This window comes from Chiloscyllium plagiosum, chromosome 33, assembly GCF_004010195.1.
Source record: "Chiloscyllium plagiosum isolate BGI_BamShark_2017 chromosome 33, ASM401019v2, whole genome shotgun sequence".
Classification (NCBI taxonomy): Eukaryota; Metazoa; Chordata; class Chondrichthyes; order Orectolobiformes; family Hemiscylliidae; genus Chiloscyllium; species Chiloscyllium plagiosum.
The window spans coordinates 9,568,127-9,591,902 of record NC_057742.1 but is presented as its reverse complement, the minus strand read 5'-3'; the positions used below and the strand labels follow the sequence as shown (position 1 = coordinate 9,591,902).

The following is a 23,776-nucleotide window of genomic DNA, read 5'->3' as shown; positions in this document are numbered from 1 at the left end:
TCTTCCAGCCAGCCAATTCCTAATCCAAACCTCCAACTCGCCCTCAATGCCATACCTCCGTATTTTTTGCCTACCATGGGGAACCTTATCAAACGCCTTACTAGAATCCATATACACCACATCTACCGCTTTACCCTCGTCTACCTCCTGAGTCACCTTCTCAAAGAATTCAATCAGGTTTGTGAGGCACGACCTGCCCTTCACAAAACCATGCTGACTATCCTTGATCACATTATTGATCACATAGAACTGGCTTCAGCCTTGGCCATTCACAGCTTCTAATCTCCCTATAATCTCTCTATGCACTGTCATTGTCACCTCTTTATTGCTACCTTTGCTTCTGAATCCATAACTCACCTTCTCTCAGCCCAGTATAAATACCTCCCTATTTCTCCCTTTTTTTTTGGCTTTGACAAAGGGTCAGTTAGACTCGTAACATCAGCTCTTTTCTCTCCTTACAGATGTTGCCAGACCTGCTGAGATTTTCCAGCATTTTCTCTTTTGATTTCAGATTCCAGCATCTGCAGTAATTTGCTTTTATTGTAATCCTGAACCCCAGCTATTATCCTCAGGGTATGAATTTAAATCACTGAGTTCAGTGGAATTTGAATTTGGTTTTCAAAATGTGGAATAAAAAGCCAGTTTAGTGGTGAGCATGTAACCACTATCAATTGTCACCTAGTTCATCCAATGTCAGAGAGAAATCTTTCACTCTTACTCAGTCAGATCTTTGTGATTCCAGACCCACAGCAATGTGGCTGACTCTTAACTGTCCTCTCGGTAATTGGGAAAGGGCAATAAATGCCACATCCCGTGAATGAATTTTTAAAAATGTAATGGAATTCTATTCAGTAATGACCTTCAAAGAGAAGTTGTATAAATTCTTTAATTTAACTCTTCAGAGCTCTAGGCAAAGAACAAGGGACTGAGACAAATTGGTTTGCTCTTTCTCAAGCCAGCACTGGACTGCTGGATCAAATGGTAAAAACAATGACTGCAGATGCTGGAAACCAGATTCTGGAGCAGTGGTGCTGGAAGAGCACAGCAATTCAGGCAGCATCCGAGGAGCTTCGAAATCGACGTTTCGGGCAAGAAGGGCTTTTGCCCGAAACGTCGATTTCGAAGCTCCTTGGATGCTGCCTGAATTGCTGTCCTCTTCCAGCACCACTGATCCAGAATGCTGGATCAAATGACCATGTTCTGCATTGTGTTCTATGGTGGACCTATTTGAATCACTTTATTTTTCCTTTGGAAATATAAACTGTATGCTTAATCTGTGATAACTGAATGTCTTGTCATGATGCTCTGCCAGAATGTTGTCAAGCTTCTGTTTGGGACAGGGATTCTAATGGAGCAGCATTGAAACAGAGAACTGTGACTTTCAAATGCTGCTTTCCCCCTGTTTCTCTTACTGCGCTCCCTTGCCTGTTCATTCCAAACTCTAACCAGAGGGCAAAGGCACGAGCTCTGTCTACGTCTGTTCAGCAGTTTGAATTTAAACTGCTTTCTGTAGAAGGTGTTGAGCGTGTAGAACTGACTGTTCAGAAATTGGGTGGTGGTGATTGAGATTGAAAAATGGATTTGAACAATGCATTTGACAACGGATGCAAATGAGGGATAGAAACAGGATGATGGGGGAGTGTATATGGTCATGTGTGTGTCCAGGTGGATGAAACTTCATTAAATGATATTTTATTTGCATACTGCTGTACACAATATTGATGACTGCTCTCTAGTATGGTCCTTTTCATTCTTATAGTCTCTGCATGTTGGAGGTCAGTTGTATCATCGCATGCAGATTATCTCATAACAACTTCATCCCCAGATGCTACACTTTCTTTCTCTCTCTAAACCTTTTCAGACCAAATACTGGAGTTCGAATGTGAATGAGGTTCAGGGCTCTGTGATGGATCAGAGTGGAAGAGTCATCCATCAACTGTTTGGCAAATGGCACGAGGGGTTTTACTGTGGTGGGCCACAATCCGCTAAATGCATTTGGAAACCAAGTAAGCAATGTTACATTTACCTCCTACCCTGGGCTGTTTCATATCTAGGACAAATGCTCTGATGAGTGATTGCTAATGAAAGAAGGTACATCTTGCATTTATATAGCACTCGGCACAACATCTGATGGTTTCAGAGTTCTTGACAGCCATAGCTGAAATTTCTCCATTCACTCTTTGTTGGAGAGGAAACTCAGCAGCTAATTTGCACGCAGCAAATTTCTACAGGAGTCATTGTGGTAATGACCGATAAGCTGTTTTAGGTGTTAATTGAGCCAGAGCTATGGCCAGACCACAAAAGGGAAATCCCCTGCTTTACTTGTGCCATGGTATCTTTTGCACCTACCTGAAAGGACCAACAGGGATCTGATTTTAACTCAGCCAAATCTTTTGTTCAGATCTCTAAAAGTGGGTCTTTGAAGTGCACTAGCAAGGCAAGGAGTTACACTCTGAATGGTCAGACCTTGGAAAATATTGAAGATCAGTGGGCGCTTGATGTGCACATCAACAATCCCTGAAAATACCAAAGCAGGAAGCCGAAGTGGTTAAGAAGGCATACGGGATACTTAACTAAGACCCAGAATTCAAAAGTAAGGAGGTTGGTTGGCTGGATGGCAGGTGTGTGGTAAAAAGTGAGACTAATAATGTGGCTTCAATTCCTGCAGCAGCTGAGGTTATTAGGAAGGAGGCTCTTTTTCAACCTCTTCCCCACCCACCACCACCCTCCCCAACCACCCCCATCCTCACCCACCTTGCTGAGGCATGATGACCCTTTTGTTAAACCACCACCAGTTGTCTGCCTCAGAGAGGAGTCCTGTGGTGCGGAAGGACTGTAACTTTAACGTGACTTTAACTGTTAGGCTGCAACTGAAATCCTGTATGCAGTTCTGGTCACCACATTTTAGGAAGAATGTATTTGCACTGGAGAGGATGCAATGGAGATTTACCAGAATGCTGCCTAGCCTGGAGTGTCTGAACAATGAAGATTGATTGGATAGACTGGGAGATTGTTTTCCTTGAAGCAGCAAAGACTGAGAGGGGGATTAATGGAGGTGTAGAAGATTATGACTAGCATAGATAAGGTGAATAAGAGGCACTTTCTCCATTACTAGAGGAGTCAATACCAGGTTTATGGTAAGAGGTAGAGACTAAGATGGGTGTTGAGGAGAAATGTTTTCACCCAGTGTGTGGTGTGAATCTGAAACTCACTGCTGGCTAGGGTGGTTGAGTCAGAAGTCTATTTAAGCAGTAATTAGATACTCACCTGGTGTGCTGTACTCTCCAAAGCTATGGGCCCAGAGCTGAAAAATGGAATTAGTGTAGTCAGATCTTTGACTGGCAAGGGAATGATGGGCTGAGTGGTCTCCTCTACTGTAAACATCTGTGAGTTTATGAACATTTGGCAAAAGAAGGTTTTGAACCATATCTTAAAAGGTCAGAAGTGAGATGCAGAGAGGAGAGCTTTCAGACTGGGACTATTTAAGAATGTAACTTTTCACAGAATGCAGATTTTGTTGATGAGGCCAGCATGTCTTGCCCGAATAGCCCTTGATTGATAGGGCTTTCTAGTCTGTTCAGGTCAGAGTAAGGATGAGACGTTTCCTTCCCTTCACAAACTCGAACTAGCTTTCAGTACCAGGTTTTCATAGTCGTAGAATTATACAGCACGGAAACAGACCAGAAAAACTCAATTGATCTAGTTCCATTTGCCAGCATTTGACTGCTCTCCCTCTTAAACCCTTCCTATTCCTATACCCATCCAGACGGCCTCTGAAATGTTGAAACTATACCAACCTCTACCATTTCCTCTGGCAACTCATTCCATACACATACACCCTCTGTGTGAAAACATTGCCTCTCCGGTTCCTTTTTAAATCTTGCCCCTCTCACCTTAAACCTATGACGACTAGTTTTGGACTTCCATACCTTCTCTACTTATTCTATCCATGCCCCTCATGATTTTATAAACCTCCTACGGGTCACCCCTCAGTCCCTGATGCTCTGGAGAAAACAGCCCCGGCCTATTCAAACTCTCCCTGTACCTTAAATCCTCCAATCATGGCCACATGCTTTATGTATCTTTTGTGAGCCCATTCAAGTTTAACAACATCCTTCTGTAGCAGGATGACCAGAATTGCATGCAGTATTCCAAAAGTGGCATCACCAATGTCTTGTACATCCCAACTCCTATACTCCATACACTGACCAATGAAGGCAAGAATGCTAAATGCTGCCTTCGCTACCCTGTCTGCACCTAACTCCACTTTCAAGGAACTAAGAACCTGCACCTGCACCCCAAGGTTTTTTTTTGCTCAGGAACGCACAACACACACATGCACCTCGCTGCTTCCAGGGCCTTACCATTTAACTGTCTAAATCCTGCCCTGATTTGCCTATGAGAATGCAGCACCTCGCATTTATCTAAATTAAACTCCACCTGCCACTCAGCCCATCGATCTATCTGTTGTACTCTGAGATAATAATCTTCACTGTCTACTACACTGCCAATTTTGGTGTAATTTGCAAGCTTACTAATTGTACCTCCCATATTCACATCCACATCATTTATGTAAATGACGAAAAGCACCAGATCCTGCACCAACACTTGCAGCACAGACTTCCAGCCTGAGAAACAACCCTGTACCACCACCCTCCGTTCCACCAGCTGGCATGTCTCCAAACCAGAGTAGTTCTTGGTTATCAATTCAAAGTCATGACCACTGCCACCATCTCCTTACTGATGATGCAATCAACAACAGGGAAATGATGAAATAAAAAAAGCAAGGGCTAATTCTGGATGTTACATCAGCTAAAAGGTCCACATTTAAAACATTGAACTGTCTTTTCCCAGTTGCTGGTGACTCCATTATGCTGAATCTCCATTATTTTCTGTTTTGAGTTGCATATTGTGCCTTGTGTGGGACTTTAAATAAATAAAACCCATCAGCTTTTTTAGATTGAATGAGTTTTAGGTTGTGACGATGCAGTTATGATTTTTACAACAGTCGTTTCAATAGCTTGATTACAACCAGCATACAGTACTCTATCCTGACTGTATTCCTAATGGAAATTTCTGGTGGGGTTTTCTCTTCACCTTTCAGATCCTATACCGAAAGATCACGAAAATTATTATGGTTTCACCACTTTTGCACGAGAACTTAATGAATTGATTCCTGATCTTAAACGAATCCTACCCTTGACTGATACTCGCCTGCGACCTGACCAGAGGTAGGGGATTGCTTTGAATAAACCCTTCATCAGCTCTGGAACTAATATATAGTTACTGCTAAAGTCGTCATGTAAACTTCAACTCCACTGATATCTTGGTCATAAAATATTCAACTGAGTAATGTTGTGACACTCTGAAAGATAATTAAAATTTTAATCATAGAATCTTCTGTCTGATGATGGTGCATCGATACAAAATTGGTTTGTGCACATTAATTCCTGTTTCAGTGGATAAGAGCAAAAATGTGCACAAAATGGGAAGGTTTGTGCCTCAGTGATTTCACATGCTGACATCTCAGTGTAGTTTCTGGGCCCCACTAAATATGCTCCAAGTCACAGATGGATCTGGGGATCTGTACAAAGTTTTAAAAAATCTCACAACACCAGGTTATAGTCTAACAGGTTTATTTGGAAGCACTAGCTTTCAGAGCACTGCTGCTTCTGGTGGTTGTGGAGTATAAGATTGTATGACACAGAATTTATAAGAAAGGTTTACAGTGTGATGTAACTGAAATTATATATTGAAAAAGACCTGGATTGTTTAAGTCTCTGGGGATCAGTGGCTTACATCCTTTGCAGCCAGCCCTCTTGTGAAAATACAAACGCCACTAGACCCTGCCACCAGTTCTCGTGCTTTCATCCCAGTGTGGCAGACTATCTGAACGATCTGCCTTTGTAAAACAAAAGAACAAATTTTCATCCCTGATGCACTATGTATTGCTGGGTGTATGTGCAAAATTCAACCCTGGGTGTTTTTTTTCTCTATGATCACTTGTTTTTGTTGTCCATGATTGCAGATCTTCTCTTTGTGTGTGATAGCCCCTTAGAATGAGGATGACACTTGCTCGTGGCCAGAATCTGCCCATTGAGTCTTTAATGTGATGAGGCTATAATGCTGCAGCTACCAGATGGTTCTGGCTAACCCAGAAGTTCTCCCAAGCTTACCATCCACCATGTCTGAATTTGACAAGTTTGCACATGACCCCCTTTCTGTGGCCATCAAATGAGACTTGTACCTGGAGCTTTTGGTCAAGAGGGAGGGTCACTGCCCACTGAATCTCAAGACTTCTGTTGTGTTAGCGCAAGGCCAGTTTGTATTTAACTCATCCTGACGATCTGCTTGCCTTCTATGAATAAATTATTGCATTGCTGCCTTCTGGTGAAAGGTTTTATTTGTAAACCTTTGAGTTCTCACCCAAAATGATTTTGTAATGTTATTTGTATCAGTTGGCGAGGAGGGGACATTGTATTTGAGTAGATTCTGATAAAGGTCCCAATTATAGATGTTAAACTAACTGACCTGCAGAGAAGAATGAAAAGACAGTTAAAAACAAATCAGAAACAAGGGGTTTTCCATTCCAGTGCTGAGGGGCACTGCAGGTTCAACCGGACTAATCCTGCGGTTGTCTTCACTGGTGCCTAGGTCAATATCTCCTGGTCTGTTGGTTTCATTTCTTTGAGGCTTTGCGAATGGTACAATTGTGGCTTGCTAGGGTAGGTTTCAGAGGGCAGTGGAGAGACAGCCACATTGCTGTGGGACTGCAGGCCAGACTAGGTGAGGATGACCGTTTCCTTCCCTGAAAGATATTAGTAAACCAGATGGATTTTTCCCAAACAATTGACATTAGTTGCATGGGAGATATTTAATTCCAGCCATGACAGGATTCGAACCCAGACTCCCAGAACCTTAGCTGAATCTTTTGATTAATAGTCTAGTGGTAATACCACTAGACCATCACCTCCCTGATTTGACGTCAGTTTTGCTAGGAATGATGGAGTACAGAACATGGCTTTTTGGCCCATCATCTCAATTAAAGACCAACTTCCCTGCTATTTCTCTAGGGCTCTAAATATTTCCACTTTCCCTAGTAATCTACTTCCATCACCCTTGTAGATGGTGCACTCCTGATCTTTTGTAAGGAACATTGTTCTCCTCATCTGATCCTTGACCTTTTGTCAATTACCTTAAACATCTGTGTCCTTGGTTTATCGTTGTCTTTCTTTTCAGCAATAATTAATTGTTGAGTCTTTTCAACTTGCACTCGATAGGACAAATACCAAATTTGCAAATGATTGCAACAATTTCTGCTGCAGGAGGAAAGGATAACAATTGGTTGACAAGTCGACTCCTTTCTCATTGTTGAGAATTTTTTTCTTACCGCTTTGCCTTGTGTTTATCTGTATCGTTTCTCTCTTGCCAATAATCTAGTAATGTATTATCCAGTCACCACCTGAAAATACTTTCAGGGTATTGTATCTTAACTTGCACAGGTACCTGGAGGAGGGGAATACTGAGGCAGCAGAAGTTCATAAACAAAGAATTGAGCAGCTGCAGAGAGACAGGAGGAGGATCATGGAGGAGAACAACATGACGTACTTGTCACGCTTCTTTACGTAAGTTGGGAGGAGTTATGGAGGCCAGTCTTTGCTAGTTCTCCTCCTTTTGAACACGCAGTGGGTTGCAACATCACAAACTGCTGATACTGCGTCAAGACCTTAGCCCTGGGGCAGATTGTCTTAGAAACTGGGACTGAGGAGGGGTGGCTGTGCACCAACATCAGGACATGTTTGATTTTGATTTTGTACTGGGGAATCTCTTTCCTCCCCCCACCCCCCCTCCTTTCCCACTCTTTCCTCCCCCCCCCCTACTTGTGGTATAGCAGGTGGCATTCCTGCCTCCCTGAACCAGAACATCTGGGTTCAAATCCCACTCTGGGACTCAGTGACCAAGGAAAGTGCATGAAGTGGATATCTCGTTAATGATCAACTCTCATATCCTACCAACATATTCAGTAGGGTGGCACAATAACGCAGTAGTTAGCGCAGCTGCCTCACGGCACCAGGGACCTGGGTTTGGGTGATTGTCACGTTCTCCTTGTATCTGCATGGGTTTCCTCTGGGTGCTTTGGTTTCCTCCCACAGTCCAGAGTGTGCAGGTTAGGTGGATTGTCCATGCTAAATTGCCCTGTAGAGTCCAATAGGTAGACTAACCACAGTAAATGCGGGATTACGGGAGGGGGTGTGGGTGGAATGCTGTTCAGGGGTTCAGTGCAGACGTGATGGGCTGAATAGCCTCTATCTGCACTGTAGGAACTCTGGTTTGTTGATTCTAAACGATAGTCCATGAGAATGGGAGAGATTTCTGGTCAACCATGTGATGGGATGAAAGTTGGAGATGCTAACCCCAGACGGCACCATGCAGGTAAAAGGTCAGTGTTACAGCAACTGGGACGACTCAGGCATTTGGTTGACTGGGCAGTCGGTGTGGATCAGGATGATCCCAACAGAATGGGGTTTCAATCTGGGGTGAACCTGTGTCCTGGATCCTCCGTTTCCCATTGTGGGGGCTGCAGCCTTATAGAACCTGCCTCTATTTCAACTTGAACCCATTGCCTTCTGACTCCGAAGCACACAAACCACATTGAATAGCTTGCGATTGCCGTTGGGTGCCAAGACACTCCTAACGAAACTGTGCTGTGTCTCCCTTCCAGGAAAATTGTTGATAGCAGTGGAAAAGAATCCTGGGTGAGCAACGGAACCTACTGGGAACTGAGGAAGAATCCTGGATTCTCGAAGCTGGACAATCCGGTGCTGTGGTGAGAGTGCGGTTACAAGCTGTACATCCGAGACTGCTGTGTCTCTTTGTGCTTCTGCCCCAGAACCTGCTTCTCTGAATTACCTCTTAGTGGGTGTGCCTTACGTTTTATATGAAGAGAGCACAGTTGACCAGCACAGCTGTCTGAGGCGAAAAAAGTGTGCCAGGCGCAAAACAATGTCCTCTTCCTGCTCTATAACAAAGCAAGTGGAGTAGGTGTGTCTCCTCCAGTTATCTCAAACAGTGCATTATTTAGAGAAACAATGCAAGGTTGCCTGCACTTGCTATACAACACCTGTCTCAATTGTGACCTGTCCATATCTGTCCTTGTCAAAACTCCAATTGTCATTTTTCCTTTGGAAGTAGTACATTGTGTTCCATGTAAAATAATCTGGTGTTTTACTCAATTCTTTGTTTTATGTCTGATTTTAGTTTATAAGAAAAGCTCAACACCTTTTTTTGTTTTGTTTTTTCGAAAAGTCGTCTTCATAATTAATGCTGGTCCTGGAGGAGAAATTTTCACTTTACAATTAACGCCACTGCTTTTCAAGGCCTGATTGGTTTGCCCACTGCCTTTCAGAAGGTCTCTGCTTGGAGCCAGCACATTTTTCATTGGGTTGAGGTTAGGTCTGGAATATGGAAACAGCGTTTTCTTTCTTCAAGAAAAGCTATGGTATTCTCCCCAGTCCCTGAGAGCTGACAATGCACCTGAACACTTGGCTGTGAAGTTTGCTTTCTCAAACAATTCCACCCTCATCTCTGTAGACAGGTAAACTTTAAAATGGTGCACCACACAACTTTGAATATAAGCATTCAGCCCTTCAGTATCGCGGTATTGGTTTAAAAGGTCACTTTCTCTTCCTGCCTGAAGAGGTTGCACATTTGCAGGAACGAACTCACTGGAAAATGTCAGCGAGTGTGATGCTGTGTCCTTCTGTTGTCTAAATCTGCCAAATCCCCAGGGAGTAATCAGAGTCGCATCAGCTGCAGGGCAGACCATGAGTTTTCTATTATGAAAAGGGGACTTACTAAAGTTAATTATCTGTGCTTTGTTACAGATTATTTTCAATCTTTCAAAATACTTGCACAGAAAGTTATTTGAAATTTCTTTAAAAGGTATTAAAAGCACTGAGATAGGATAACAGCACTTTTTTCAAAACGCTCCTAATCACCACCCCCCCCCCACCACCACCATCATTCTGTCTTTAGATTAATCATTCCACCAACAATTTACATTTGCCATTTCTTTAAATGTAAACAGAGAGGTATCGCAGAGCACACTCCGAGGGCAGTGCTTTATCTGGGAATCCTAAACTAGAGAGAAGGATCAGAAGGGAGGGAACGTGCAGATGGATGGTTCTTTTTGAGGGAATTATGGATACAGTTCTATTGCCTGATGAACCAGGACAGACTGCAGAGGGCAACAGCATTTTATATTGACGCTGTAGAGGTTGAGCAGCAAGGTTACTGCCCTGACTGGATTGTATTTCAAGGCTAACCTTAGGCATAACTTAACACAGTTGGACATCTGAGTATTTTTTTGAGATGTAATAATGAAGCACATAGAAAAGTTACAAAAGTAATTTTGCATCAGTTACGATCCATAATATCCTGCCAGTTCTACAGAGCCATGTTTGAGGATAATGTCAATGCCGAAGTGAGGGCGAAAGGAATATAATCAAAATAAAGTATGCCTGAAGGGTGCCTGGTGCTGCTTCATCTTATTTCTGTTGTGAAGGCTGTGTAATTGTTGGAAGCAGTTTCATCCTCTGCTTGTTTATGCCAGGCCCCACAATCTGCCCTGCTTTCATAGCAGCAACTTGCTTGGTGGCAATCCTAAGAGATTTAATTGCTGAGTTGTACAGATGTGTGGGGCTCACGGCAGTCTGCAGTTTTACAATCCATGGTATTTCCTGAGCTCCAAGCGGTGCTGCCATTAGCTGTGTTTGCGTTCCTGAGAAGGGTTTGGAACCTGTAAGTCATTGTGGTTTCATCCTGTAAGACGTGTCTAACGTCTCCTAAGTCTGCTGACGTGTTTCCCAATTGCAATATAATGCAGCCCTGCTTTGAGAGACCCATGAATGCATATATTACAGGCTAGGTGCTTGCTAACTTGTTGCAATCTCTTTAATGTGGCAAAATTCCCAAGTGGCTTAACATTTCTGCCATGGCTTCCAAAGATCAGGGATTATTCCACCACAAATTTGTTCATGTGTGGCTATGAAGATCCTCGTGTGCAACTACAATTTTCTGATCTTGACATTGAGGAAGGCCAGCAAAGGGAGGGAAAGCAAGCAACAGATGCTCTCAACGCATCACCAGAATATATAGCTTGCTCATGATCTACACATCAGTGCTACCGTGAGGCCCTGCTTGAAATTTAATGGGACCCATGTGAAAAAGCTATCACAATCTTGCAGCTATCTGATTAAATGTGGTATCCAGTGAGGTCACAATGGACATCAGTCTGCTGATTAGATTGGCAAAACTGAGCTTTTCTTAACCAAAATCAGGGTAGAAGGCAGTTATAGCATAAACACGGTGAATGATTGTTAAGCAGCAATAGACTCTGTGAAATTGACTGTTCTAAACTACATTCTGTGTGTTATGGCAAGGTCTTGCACATCTAAAATACTTTCCAATATATTGTGTGTGTACATTTGCAGTTAACGATGTATTGATATCCTGCTTAATTGCTGGGTCTAGTGCTCATAACTCTATCATTTATAGGACAGTAAGAGATTTTAAATGGCTAGTATTTTATTTTTCATGAGATCATTTCTATGGCCTTAAGCACATGCAATTCTTGCCTTCAGTTTAGGCACTTACATCTTAATGGAAATTTTTTTTATTAATTTGTTTGTCTTGAATAGGTTTTAATCTTTAATGTTTTGTTGGGAAAAGAAAAGCTACCCCTGAGCCAGCTAAACTGGCAGGATGCTCGAGTCTTCCTCTCTATTCTTAGGATTGGCTTGGGAGTGGAATCAACTGGATTCATGCTGAGGATTGCTCCCCAGTCCATCCTCCCAGATGCCTTTGCAGATTGTGCAGGGCACCCCACGGTAATACATTCTGAAGATGCTGGTTACCTATGGCCTGTATATGAGCAATGTTCACTTGGCTGGGTTTGCAGGTCTGCCTTGCATCTGCAGAATGCTATCCCCATGTGACAAAAGGATGGGATGGAAGGAGTTTGGCAGTGGTCTCTAAGCTTGTTCTCCAATTGTACACATTAGCATATCAGACCATTGCAGTAAATAAGCCCAACTGTCTCACTCGATTTTTTAAAAAGGAAAGAATCCTTTTTTCTCCCTCTTCCTCCCCTATCATTTTCATCACTGCTTGCTGGACAATCTTGAACATCATGACGATGAATGAAGAAAATCTTGTTTTGTGATACACTTGCAGAATTTTTATTGTAGAGCTGAAAAGAGAAGCAAAAAGCCAAATGTTGAATTGGAGCTTTGCCGAGTCGGGGAGCTAGTGGAGAAGGTTAAGTCCCTTCACAGTTCTTGCTTTCAAGCGAGTCAAGTGTAGTGGTGAATAAAAAGAGAGAGAAAACTAAATGAACATTGGCTGACCCGACTTGCCTCTGGTAATGGTTGTGAAGGGTTTACTTTTGCACAGATGGTCTGTCCATATCATAGTATCCAACCTGAACATGTTGGGGGTCTTTTCCGAAACTGTTAATGGAGTGTGGAAATGTTCATCATTTTTACCATTTGTTGGTGTAATTGCTGTCTGATCTTTCTACTGTTGTATAAAGCTGGTATTTATACCTGTAAAGTGGGATGTTATGTCTGCAGGCAGGCACTCTACAGCCCTATCAGAACACATGATCTTCCATTTTTTTATTTACTGAGGTATGATGATCGAATTGATAATTCCTGAAATAATTATTGGAATCCATTTTCTGCTCCCATCACTTCTGTAATATTTTGAGATATGAATTCCTTTATAATCTAGTGAGATTTGTTAAAACTACCAAAATCAAATCTGCACAATGTGTGAACTGAGACTTGTGGTGTACAGACCAAAACCAATAATCACTCCAGGCCTGAAAATGGAAGTGGATTTAACAAAAACCCTTAACCTTTATGATGTTACCAGTCATTCAGTTTAACTTCCTGACAATATGGCCAGTTTTGACAGGAGAAAAATCCCCCCACCCCCCCCGATATGAAGGCTGACTTTCAGCTTGGGGATGGTATCTAGGATCATTGACCGAGTTTAAATGATGGAAATTTGTTTGCTTTATACTTCTTCATTTGTGAAAGGATTATCAGCTACCTGGACTGGATCAATCTTTCAATATGGTAATCTGAATCCAGGTAGTGACCACCCTGTGAGTAAAGAAATACTTACCTCCTCTTTTAAATGTTCCCTGGCCTGATGAACTAGCAGTCATTGATCTGCGTTTGTTGTCTGTCTCTCAAGAAGTCTACTGGGATAAATAGAGTTGGTGGCACTGTACAAAACCAGAACCACATTAGCAGTGAGTTCTACATGCCACGCTACTTGTTTTCTTTTCCCTGCCATTGCCATTGACCTTGATCACAACTCCTTTAGTTCTTCGGTAGTTTGGTTTTCAATATCCAAGTGGATTAAAGATGGTTTCTGTTGCTATCATTGCACACTTGCCTCATTATTCTTCTCTGGTGATGACAATTCTGTTAATGAGAGCAATAGTAATTTAGCTGGATCTAAGACTTCTCATCAGGTGCTCATGACATGCAAGCAGTTAAAATGGAGCTACGTACACTACCAAAGAAGAAAAGTCTGTCTAAATTTTAGGCTGCTTTTAATATCTTGGCCAAATATGTTATCTCCATTCTTTAAAAGCTCTGCTTTTCCAAGTCCACATTAACAATAAAAACATTAGGATTTGTTTTGTTTCTATATTAGTTGGCTAAAACCATTAGCAATCTACCCCTGCTCTACCACCCTGTCCACCCAGAGTTTGTGTAATGTTAGAGATTGTGGAACGTATAGGTTCCACAATGGGGGAAAACTCACACATAAAGCAGATTTGATTTTGGACACTTTTTTTTTTCAATGTTATGTTTCCCAGGATAATGACTGCAGGGAAGTATTTAAATCACTTGTTTCTGTGCCTTGCTCACTGCTGTAGTTGGAAACTTTTTTTTGGTTTAATGCCAGAATCAGTGAATTTGTTGTGAAAATCCAGTCGACTATGACGTGGTTCACCACTCCAGTAAACTGAGTACCGTTTGCACTGTTGTAGTCATCCCAGTGTGTGTTCTTGTTGAAAGAAGCAAACCGCTATGCACACAGCTCCCCTAGATCTTTCTGACCACTGCCCATTGATCTTCCCACACTCCCTAATGACCGCAAGCTCAAACAATGGGTCTCTCTGACATGACAAACTATATTTTTTTCAATTATAATGTATTTGCTTTCAAAGGTGACCCTTCCACAGTCCCAGCTGGACTGGGATCACTATTATTTCACTGTATTGCCAACTTCATCATCTCATACTTGTTATCATGATATCAGGTCAAGCTGGGGAGGGGTGGGCAAAGCTTTTACTTTCTAATGTCACTGGGAGCTAAGAATTGCCTGTGTTACTCCTGCAACTAGATTTCCTGTCACCGTTGCAAAGAAGAGTAACTCTTTTGTTTGATTTCCTGGCTGGGGACTCCATTATATGGGGTGGAGAATGGAGTTTGATAATCACTTCCCCTGATTCAGGGAGCTCCTAGCTTTCCAGTGATGAGATTCAAACTGTGTTTCCCTTTATGGAAGCAGGGTCTTTTCAGCAATTTACATTTACTTTCTAATTTATTTTTACAAGAAAACATTGAATGTGTAAGAATCATTCGACCCTTTGAACTCTGTTCTCCTACAGAATGTATGCAAGCATAAATTGCACTCCAGTTAATTAAGCATGTGATGGACAGGTTCCACTGACTCAGTCACTACAGTCCCTGCAGTATAATAAATCTCCAGAGTAACCATATCACTGAAAACATATCAAGAGCTGTGAGGAGCATTCTCAATCAACCACCGCCTCCACACACACACACACACATGCTTTCTGAACAGGGATCAATAATAACGACATGAGGGGCAGCTCTGAGCAGCTACGTTTAAAGGCACGTGCCTGGTTACCACTTATGCAGCACCTTTTTTTTTCCCCCATCACTGAGAGTAATCTGGAAGTGCTGGGGTGGACAAAGTCAGAAGTAGCATGATAGCAGGTTATAGTCCGACAGGGTTATTTGAAATCACAAGCTTTTGGAGTGCTGCTCCTTCAGGTGACAAAGGAGCAGCGCTCCGAAAGCTTGCGATTTCAAATAAACTTGTTGGACCATAATCTGGTGTTGTGACTTTTGACTTTGTCGCTGAGGAATGGAAACTTTTTTTTTAATAAACATCATCTTCACTGTCCTTCTGTTGCATTTCTCATTTTCCAAGCCTATTCGTACAGGCGCCAGTGTAAATCAGGCACTTACTGACTGCAGCAATCTGTGCTTCCACTGAAATGAAAATCCATTACCCATTTCTAAGTATGGAATCGCTATCACACACTTATGACTGACATTTTCGCTAAGTTCACTGATGCACTGTTGAAATTTAAGAGTGGGATAACTGGACTGATCCAGGCATGGAAACAACAAGTAGTACTCATTTTGAAATGTTCTAGTAAGTCTGGAGTTTATGGCAGAGAGATGTAATTTACTCTAACTTATGAATTTTGGAAAATCTTTGTATGATTTGGGTAAATGATGAATGCAATATGCAAACGGGTCTTGCATAATCAGGTGTTTTGCTTATACCTAATTTGTATCAAAAGAAAATTAAATCCTTCGTTTGAGCATTATCTGACAAAATGTTTAATAACTTATTGAAACCTTGTACTTGGCACCTTCAAAAAATGTTTATTAAATACATGGTACTGCCTCAGATTCAAAAGTATTTGTGATATTTCTGTCCCACTCCCTTTTACCCTATAGATGTATAAAATATGTGGGGAGAGGGAGCAATTCAAAGTGATGTGCTGGATTAGCTTTCATTCTCCATTCTTCAGCTTTCTGCACTGAACACATACATTCCGACTGGTTCCGTTATGATCCAAGCTGATGATATTCCTGGACCTGTCAAATCCCAGCCAGAAACCTGGCTTAATGGATCATATTTTAATATGTTTTGTTTTAGCATGATGGTCTCTCTCTGAATTGTATGCATGCAATGCTGCAGATTTAGCTTAAACAGTGAAACAAAGCTTATTAACAAATGAAGTAAAATGGAAAAAAAAACAAATTATTCATTTAAAATACCAATTCAAGGATTTTCAACACAGTAAAAGTGTAATCCTATTAATCCAAACATAATACTGGTACCAAACACACAAGCATTATTCATACAGTGCTGCCACACCAGAGTCCATGTTTTTAATACCTCAAGTTTAAGTCACTTGTGACTTTAACGTATAAACTGAAGCAGCAGATAACTTCATCGTGGAGCTCTTGTGTATCTGAGCTTAAACATACTTGGCTTTAAGTAACCTCTTCAGGGTTTTATCACAACACTTTGGGGTAATGCCTTGCTCTGGCATAACTCTATCCTTCTGATGAGTATTGGTCTATGCAAGCATCTTCAAAGTATACCACAGTACTGTTCAAAACTCAAAGTCAAACTAAATGAAAGCATCTCTAAGACGTGGGTATTTCCCTGAAGTCTAAATATTTTCTGCTAACCTTCTAAACTGGAGCTGATTTATCTTGTTTGGTTGTAAAACCCTAATGTACACAAATTGTTTTAAAACAAATCAGCAAAGATTTCAGCAATACTTAGTTAGGCTTTTAAAAAAGCCTGTTTCTCACTAATCCCGATTCCAAGAACTCTAACTTGCAATAAATGATATTTTAAAAATATATCAATCACACTATTTACCTCACTCAGATCTTCCTGAAGTGACCACACTGCCCCTCTAAAGGGCCTGCACAAATTCAACAGACTGAATGGCCTCTTGTCACCACACTAGGAGTTCTGATGACAATGGGTCCACAAAATAAGTATAATTAAGGAAAGCTGCTCAATATGGCTAACTTTTACTGTAACATGCACCTGTTTCTAACAGGGAATACTTGGCACCATAGTGGATCATTCAGACCCTCAATGTAAATCTACTTTTAGATAAAATACACTTTTGATAATCAATTTGCAAAACGTGGAGCCAGGAGAATTCCATTGGGCACTTCAAACCTGTTCTGCCATTCAGTTGGAGCGTGTTTTTTTTTCAGTATTTGTTCACAGGCTGTAGGTGTTGCAGGCTAGACCATCATTTATTGTCCATCTCTAATTGCCCTTGAAAGTGGTGCTGAGCTGCTTCCATGAACCAGCTACAGGACTGTGGTGTAGGCACATCGTAAAGTTTTGGAGGGGGTGGGGTGTGGTGTTTGGGGTAACATTCTGGAATATATAGTTCCAAGTCAGGATGGTGTGTGCTGTTATGGACCAGACCAGATCCCCACAAAATATCTTAAGAAGGTAAGCTAGACCCTAAAGTTCCGTGTTCCAGATGCAATTTGATTGGTCAAACTATTCAACGTTATGCAAAGCACAATTTAATCCAACACTCTAGTTAAAGGTTGTAAGTTTACTCACTGAGCTGGAAGATTCATTTTCAGACGTTTCATCACCATGCTAGGTGAGCCTCCATTGATGTGCTGGTGTTCTGTCCCGCTAGCTATGTGCCTTGGTCTGTTGTGGTGGCTGACTTCATTTCCAGTTCTCTCTCAGAGATTGAACGGATAGCTTTGTTTTCAGATCAGTGAGCAAACATGCAACCTAAATCTCAACCTGAGCTACAATTCTTCTCAAAAATCACAAACTATAATTAAAATACAACAAAAGAAAGGAGAATTTAGAATGATGTAACTCTATTGGAAAACTTAATTAGTAATGGTTACTGTATCTGTTATTCTGTTAACTGTTCCAATATAGTAACATCCCATATAAAGATACCCCTTGGCAAAAAGAAAAATTCAGAAAACAGATTTTTTCATGTGCACAGCCAGCCATAGGAAGATAAACTCCAGCTTCTAGCTGTAACTTACAGACAGAAAAAAATAGCTGCTGCTTCTTAAAGACTCTAGCAGCTTCTACTGAATCTAAAAGCTAAAAAAAAACTAGGAATCTTGGTCTGTGAAAGTGACCTCGCCCATCCAGGCTGCTTCTATTTTTTTTCCAACTTTCAAAAGAAACCCCAAGGCCCCTCGAGCTTTTTCTCCAGACTACTCAGCACCTCCATTCACTCTCTCCCTTAAAGAAACCAGGACAACATTCATTGTTTGAAGCCACTGCATCATCACAGTGGCTAGGAGGGGAATTTGACAGTGGTGGTATTCCTACCCATCTGCTACCCTTATCTTTCCAGGTTTGTGGAGCTACCAGGTTTGGAAGGTACTGTTGAAGGGGCCTTGGTGATTTGCTGCAGTGTATTTTCCACAATAGATACCATGCACTTCCTCTGTGCATCAGTGGTGGAGGGAATAAACATTGAAGGCACTGGATTGGGTACCACTCAAAGAGGCTTCACCCAGGGTGGTATTGGCTGGTGTTCAGCTAGGCAAGTGGAGGTATATCCTTTTCAAGAATGGACACTTTCTGAGTTGTCGAGAGGTGAGTTATTTGCAACAGAATTCCTGTTCTCTGATCTGCCCTTGTAGACAGAGCATTTATATGGGTTGATCTGGTTTAGTTTTAACATTGTTGCAATCCCAGATCAGACCACCAACTTTACATTGAGTCTAGGTGAGATCTCCAAATTATAATGATCTGGTTAGGGAGCAGTAAAGTTGCCTTAATTTTAGAGTAAACAGAAGTCTATTTCCAGAAAACTTTAGCGAATGAATAAAATGACACGATTCCACTGTTTTGAAAATGACAATACTTTGCAAGCTAGAAGAGTAATACAATCTGTAATGCATGCACAACTTATCCCTAACACCCAGAATTAGCATATGGTAAACTAGAGCAATAAACTGAACACAAACCTCTCAGCACACATCAAGTAGTAAATGCAATCCAGATCTTTTCCACAGCCATTCCCTCAGCTGTGATGACACAATCGGTCACCAAATCTCATTAAGCTTTCCAAGATATTACAATTCACGAGCTGTTCTGTCACAAACTACCTTGATGACTGTTCCTGTTTTCGTCAATCGTCGCCCGTCCTGACTTCACACTCCCTGGGATTCCGAACGTTCTCTCTGTGATTTTTTTCACAGACGCAGCTGAATGAACTTCACCAAGCCAACACTTGCCCTGGGCTTTCCACTTTTGTCAAGCATATGTTGCGAGTAGGGGGGCCTTTGAGGTGCAGTGGTAGTGTCCCTACCTCTGAGGCAGGAGCCTGGCTCAACTCCCACCTTCTTCAGAGTGTGTCAACCATATCTGACTGAATATCATGTTGCTGGCTTGTTGGTATAGTGAAATTATTCCCACTTGGGACTATACATTTGGGGGATTGGGGCTTTTCCAAGATGGAGCTGGTGGACAAGGCAGCATCCAGACTCCTGTGCCTGCACTTGTCCTCTTAGTCTGATTTTTCTGTTCTCTTTTTCTTTTTGTCCCCTTCTTCTTTTCCCACTTTTAGGTTTTGCTGAAACCTACCCGATAACGAGAGTTCTTCGGTGGGAAAGTTGCTTCGATGGGCTCCAACGGCGGCAGCAACATCTTCAGAGACAGCATGACCTACGGAGTTGGTCGGTCAGCCTGTGAAGCCTGGAGCAGGAGTCTCGCTTCCGTGTGGAGTGGGCCCCTGGCAGCAGTACAGCGTGGACTGGTGTAGCCCACGGTGGGGCTGTAGCAGCGGAGAAGGAAAAGTTGGGCTCTCTTTAAGTTACTTTTCTTTACTTTTTTATTCTACTTTAAGTTAATGTGAATGGTGCCTGTGCATGGTGATGATACACACTTTTCACTGTATTTCATCTTGAATACACTTGACAGTAAATGATTCAATTCATATAATGCAAGCAACATGTGATGTACAAAAAATTAGTACATGAGATCTCCAGGGTTCAAATCCTGGTCTGTTGACTCTATGCCAAGTCTCCTGTTCAACCTTTTAAAAAGGCTCTCATGGTGCAGTGGTTATGTCCCTATCTCTCAGCCAGAAGCCAAGTCCAACCTGCTCCATGGGTTGTGTAATAACATCTCTGAATAGGTTAATCCGAAACATATCCTGAGGAACTCTACAGTGATATCCTGGGGCTGAGATAATTACCCATTCAAAAAAGCCACCACCTTCTTCCTTTGTGCTTGTTATGATTAAATGTTTGCTATGCTCCTTGGTGCCGTACTCAGTCAAATGCAGACATGATGTCAAGGCCCTGTTACTCTGGAATGATTTCCTTTGTCTGAATTTGAACCAAGACAGTAATTGAGCTCAGGAGCTGAGTGGCTCTGAAAGAATCCGAACTGTGTACCAGTGAGCTGTTTATTGCTGAGTAAGCGCCACTTGATAGAACTGTGGAAAACATCTCGGCCACTTTGAGTGTAAATTGGTGGGTAAAAGGCTGGGTTGGATTTGTCCTGCTTTTAATGGCCAGGACTTACTGTGGGAAGTTGCCACGTTACAGGTCAGATGTCACTTCTGTAGCTGTACTGGAATAGTTTAGCTAGGGATGGGGCTAGTTCTGGAGTACAAATCTTCATTATTATTGCTGGAATATTGTCAGGACCTCCAGCTATTTCGTGATATCATGCAGTGTGAATCAAACTGGCTGAAGACTGGTATCTGTCATGCCAGAGATCTCAGGAGACCAAGTTAGATCATCCACTTGACTGGACATTGTGTATGCTTCAGGTTTGTCTTTTGCACTAATGTGACGGGTTCCTGCATCATTGAGAGTGGGATATTTTTGGAGACATTTCTATTATTAATTATCCATCACCATTCACAACTGGATGTGTCAGGACTGCAGAGCTTATATCTGATCTGTTCATTGTAGAGTCATCGAACGAAACATAAAACTAGGAGCAGGAGTAGGCCATTCAGCCCATCGAGCTTGCTCTACCATTCAGCATGGTCATGGTTGACCATCCAACTCAGGCCCCTGTTCCCACATCCTTTTATCCCTTTAGAACCATAGAAGCCTTATAATGTGGAAACAGGCCTTTTGGCCCAACAAGTCCACAGTGACCGTCCAAACAGTATCCCAGCCAGACCCATTCCCCGAACCTATTAATTTACATTCCCCCCTGACTAACGCCCCTAACCTACACATCCCTGAACAGCGTGGGCAATTTAGCATAGCCAATTCACCTAACCTGCACATCTTTGGACTGTAGGAGGACTCCCTCCTGACTGTAAACTACTCTGCCACCACCTTTGGTGAGTGTATCCCTCAGAGTGGACATGACATAAACCGAGGGAAGGTGATGGTGGTATCTGGGACATTGTAAGGCATGAGTCCATGGTTGTGTGAGTATGACTGTATCAGGCTGTTGTTTGACTAGCCTGGGTGACAGCCCTCAGTTTTGGCAGAAGGCTCCAGATGTTAGGATGGAGAACTTTGCAGCATTGACTGGGCTGATCCCTATCTTATTCCTGATGATGCGCTTATACCTGAAATGTCGATTCTCCTGCTCCTCGGGTGCTGTCTGACCTGCTGTGCTTTTCTAGTACCACACTCTCGACTCTGATCTCTGTCTTAACTCTACCTATCTTTCTCTGTCACTGCAATTCTAGCTAAACTGATTAATCAAGTCAATCAGTCTCAGTTTTGACATTTTCAGTTCATCCTAAGCAATGTATTCTTATTAATTTCCAAACAACCACCAACTAACGATGCTCATTAGCAGCAGGGTGTACTATCTACAAGATGCACTGCAGAAGTTCACCCAAGCACCTTCCAAGCTAATACCATACTATCTAGTTGGACAAGGATGGCAGATACATAGAAAAAATGCCACCTGCAAGTTCCCCCCCAAGCCACTCACCATCCTGATTTGGCAATAAGTCACTGTTCCTTCAGTGTCACTGGATCAAAATCCTGGAATTCCCTCCATAAGGACATTGTGAGTCAACCTACAGCATGTGGGCTGCAGCGGTTCAAGAAAGCAGTTCATCCCCACCTTCTCAAGGGCAACTAGGGACGAGCAATAAATACTGGCCCAGCCAACGGCACTCACATCCCACCAAAGCTGTTTTGCTCAGAAATGGTATGACACACCTGTGCAGCAGGTGGGGCCGGTGCTCAGAGGTAGGAATGCTACCACTGTGCTACTAAATCCCATGTGGCTGCTGTCTCGGTGGAGAATCAACGTGTGGTGATTTAACCTGAGAGGAGAGGTTGAGAAGGAATGTCCTACAGTGAAGGAATTAAACTCACACAGTTGGCATCACCCTGCATCACAACCTAGCTGCCCAGCCAACTAATCCCCTGGTTCTCCAGATTACTAGGGCAGGATGTTGTGAAACTTGAAAGGGTTCAGAAAAGATTTACAAGGATGTTGCCATGGCTGGAGGATTTGAGCTATCTGGAGAGGGTGAATAGGCTGGGGCTGTTTACCCTGGAGAGTCAGAGGCTGAGGAGTCACCTTATAGAGGTTTATAAAATCATGGGGGGGGGGGGCGCGCATGGATAGGATAAACAGAAAAAGTCTTTTCCCTGGGGAGGAGGAGTCCAGAACTAGAGGGCATAGGTTTAGTGTGAGAGGGGAAAGATGTAAAAGGGACCAAAGGGGCAACTTTGCCACAGAGAGAGTCGTGCATATATGGACTGAGCTGCCAGAGGAAGTGGTGGAGGCTGGTATAATTATAACAGTTAAGAGGCATCTGGATGGATATATGAATAAGAGGTTTTAGAGGGATATGGGCCAAATGCTAGAAAATGGGATGAGATTAGGTTGGGATATCTGGTCGGCATGGATTATTTGGACCAAAGAGTCTGTTTCGGTGTTGTATACCTCTATGACTGTATGTGCTGATTCTATCCTGCCTTGCACCATGAGGCCCAGTGCAGAGCATATTGTTACAAAGTTGTAGTCACCTTTCATGGATTATAAAGGTAGTATTGGGGACATTAATTTTAAATCTTTAAAAGCATCTTCCTTGGCCATTTCATTGATGACCTTTCCTCCTGATAATTTTCTTGACTTGGCTGGCTTCCCTGGATGGAGAGGAAAGTGAGGACTGCAGATGCTGGAGATCAGATTCGAAAGATGTGGCGCTGGAAAAGCTCAGCAGGTCAGGCAGCATCCGAGGAGCAGGAGAGTCGACATTTCAGGCATAAGCCCTTCTTCAGGAATGTGGAGGTTGGGAAGGGGGCTGAGAGATAAATGGGGGGTGTGTGGAGTGAGGTAGCTGGGAAGGCGATAGGTGGATGCAGGTGGGGGGTAATGGTGATAGGTCGGAGGGAAGTGTGGAATGGATAGGTGGGACGGAAGATGGATGGGTGGGTTACCTGGATGGATGGATAAACTGATGCAGCAATGACGTGCAAGAGTGGACAGTAAAGGACGAGATGTTTTGTCAGCAGCTTGCAGCCCAATGCTGCTTCAGACAGAAAGTGATCAGTGGAACAGAGATAAGCTTATGATAGGAAGGTGAAAATGGCAAGGCAACATTGTATAATGTATTTCTTGCCGATGACCTCAGCAATGAAGTTCCTGGTGCCCCAGCATTTCTCTAGGTGGTGTGATTTTAAATTATATATTATATATTTTAAATAATATATCTGTTTTGAACAAAGCGGCTGCAGCTGCACCGTTCTCTTTGGATTGGTTTCCTTTTGGTAATTTTCCTGAAGTAAGTCGGTCTGATACATTTCTAACAGTAGATGGTGCTGTGGCTCTACAAAGGACAATTTAAACAATGCAAGAACTTGAGTTAATTGCATTCTTTTCACTAATGTTAACCAACAAACCTTTTAAAAAAAACATTACGCGGGGTGTACTACTCAAGCTTGCCAATAGC

At 42.5% G+C, this 23,776-nt stretch overlaps 1 protein-coding gene across 2 annotated transcripts in view; it reads left to right on the top strand.

Annotated features, from left to right (window-relative positions):
* Nucleotides 1–14,696, top strand: part of LOC122539812 (oxysterol-binding protein-related protein 7-like) — a 93,767-nt gene extending 79,071 nt beyond the window's left edge. The window contains exons 20-23 of one of the 2 annotated variants that reach the window (XM_043674875.1): nt 1,862–2,006; nt 5,105–5,231; nt 7,479–7,625; nt 8,723–14,696. In XM_043674875.1, the coding sequence (XP_043530810.1) occupies nt 1,862–2,006; nt 5,105–5,231; nt 7,479–7,625; nt 8,723–8,831 (528 nt within the window). In that variant the 3' untranslated portion in view covers nt 8,832–14,696. The remainder of the gene's footprint in view (nt 1–1,861; nt 2,007–5,104; nt 5,232–7,478; nt 7,626–8,722) is intronic. The other variant, XM_043674876.1, reaches the window with a different exon arrangement.
* Nucleotides 14,697–23,776: the final 9,080 nt, after the last annotated feature.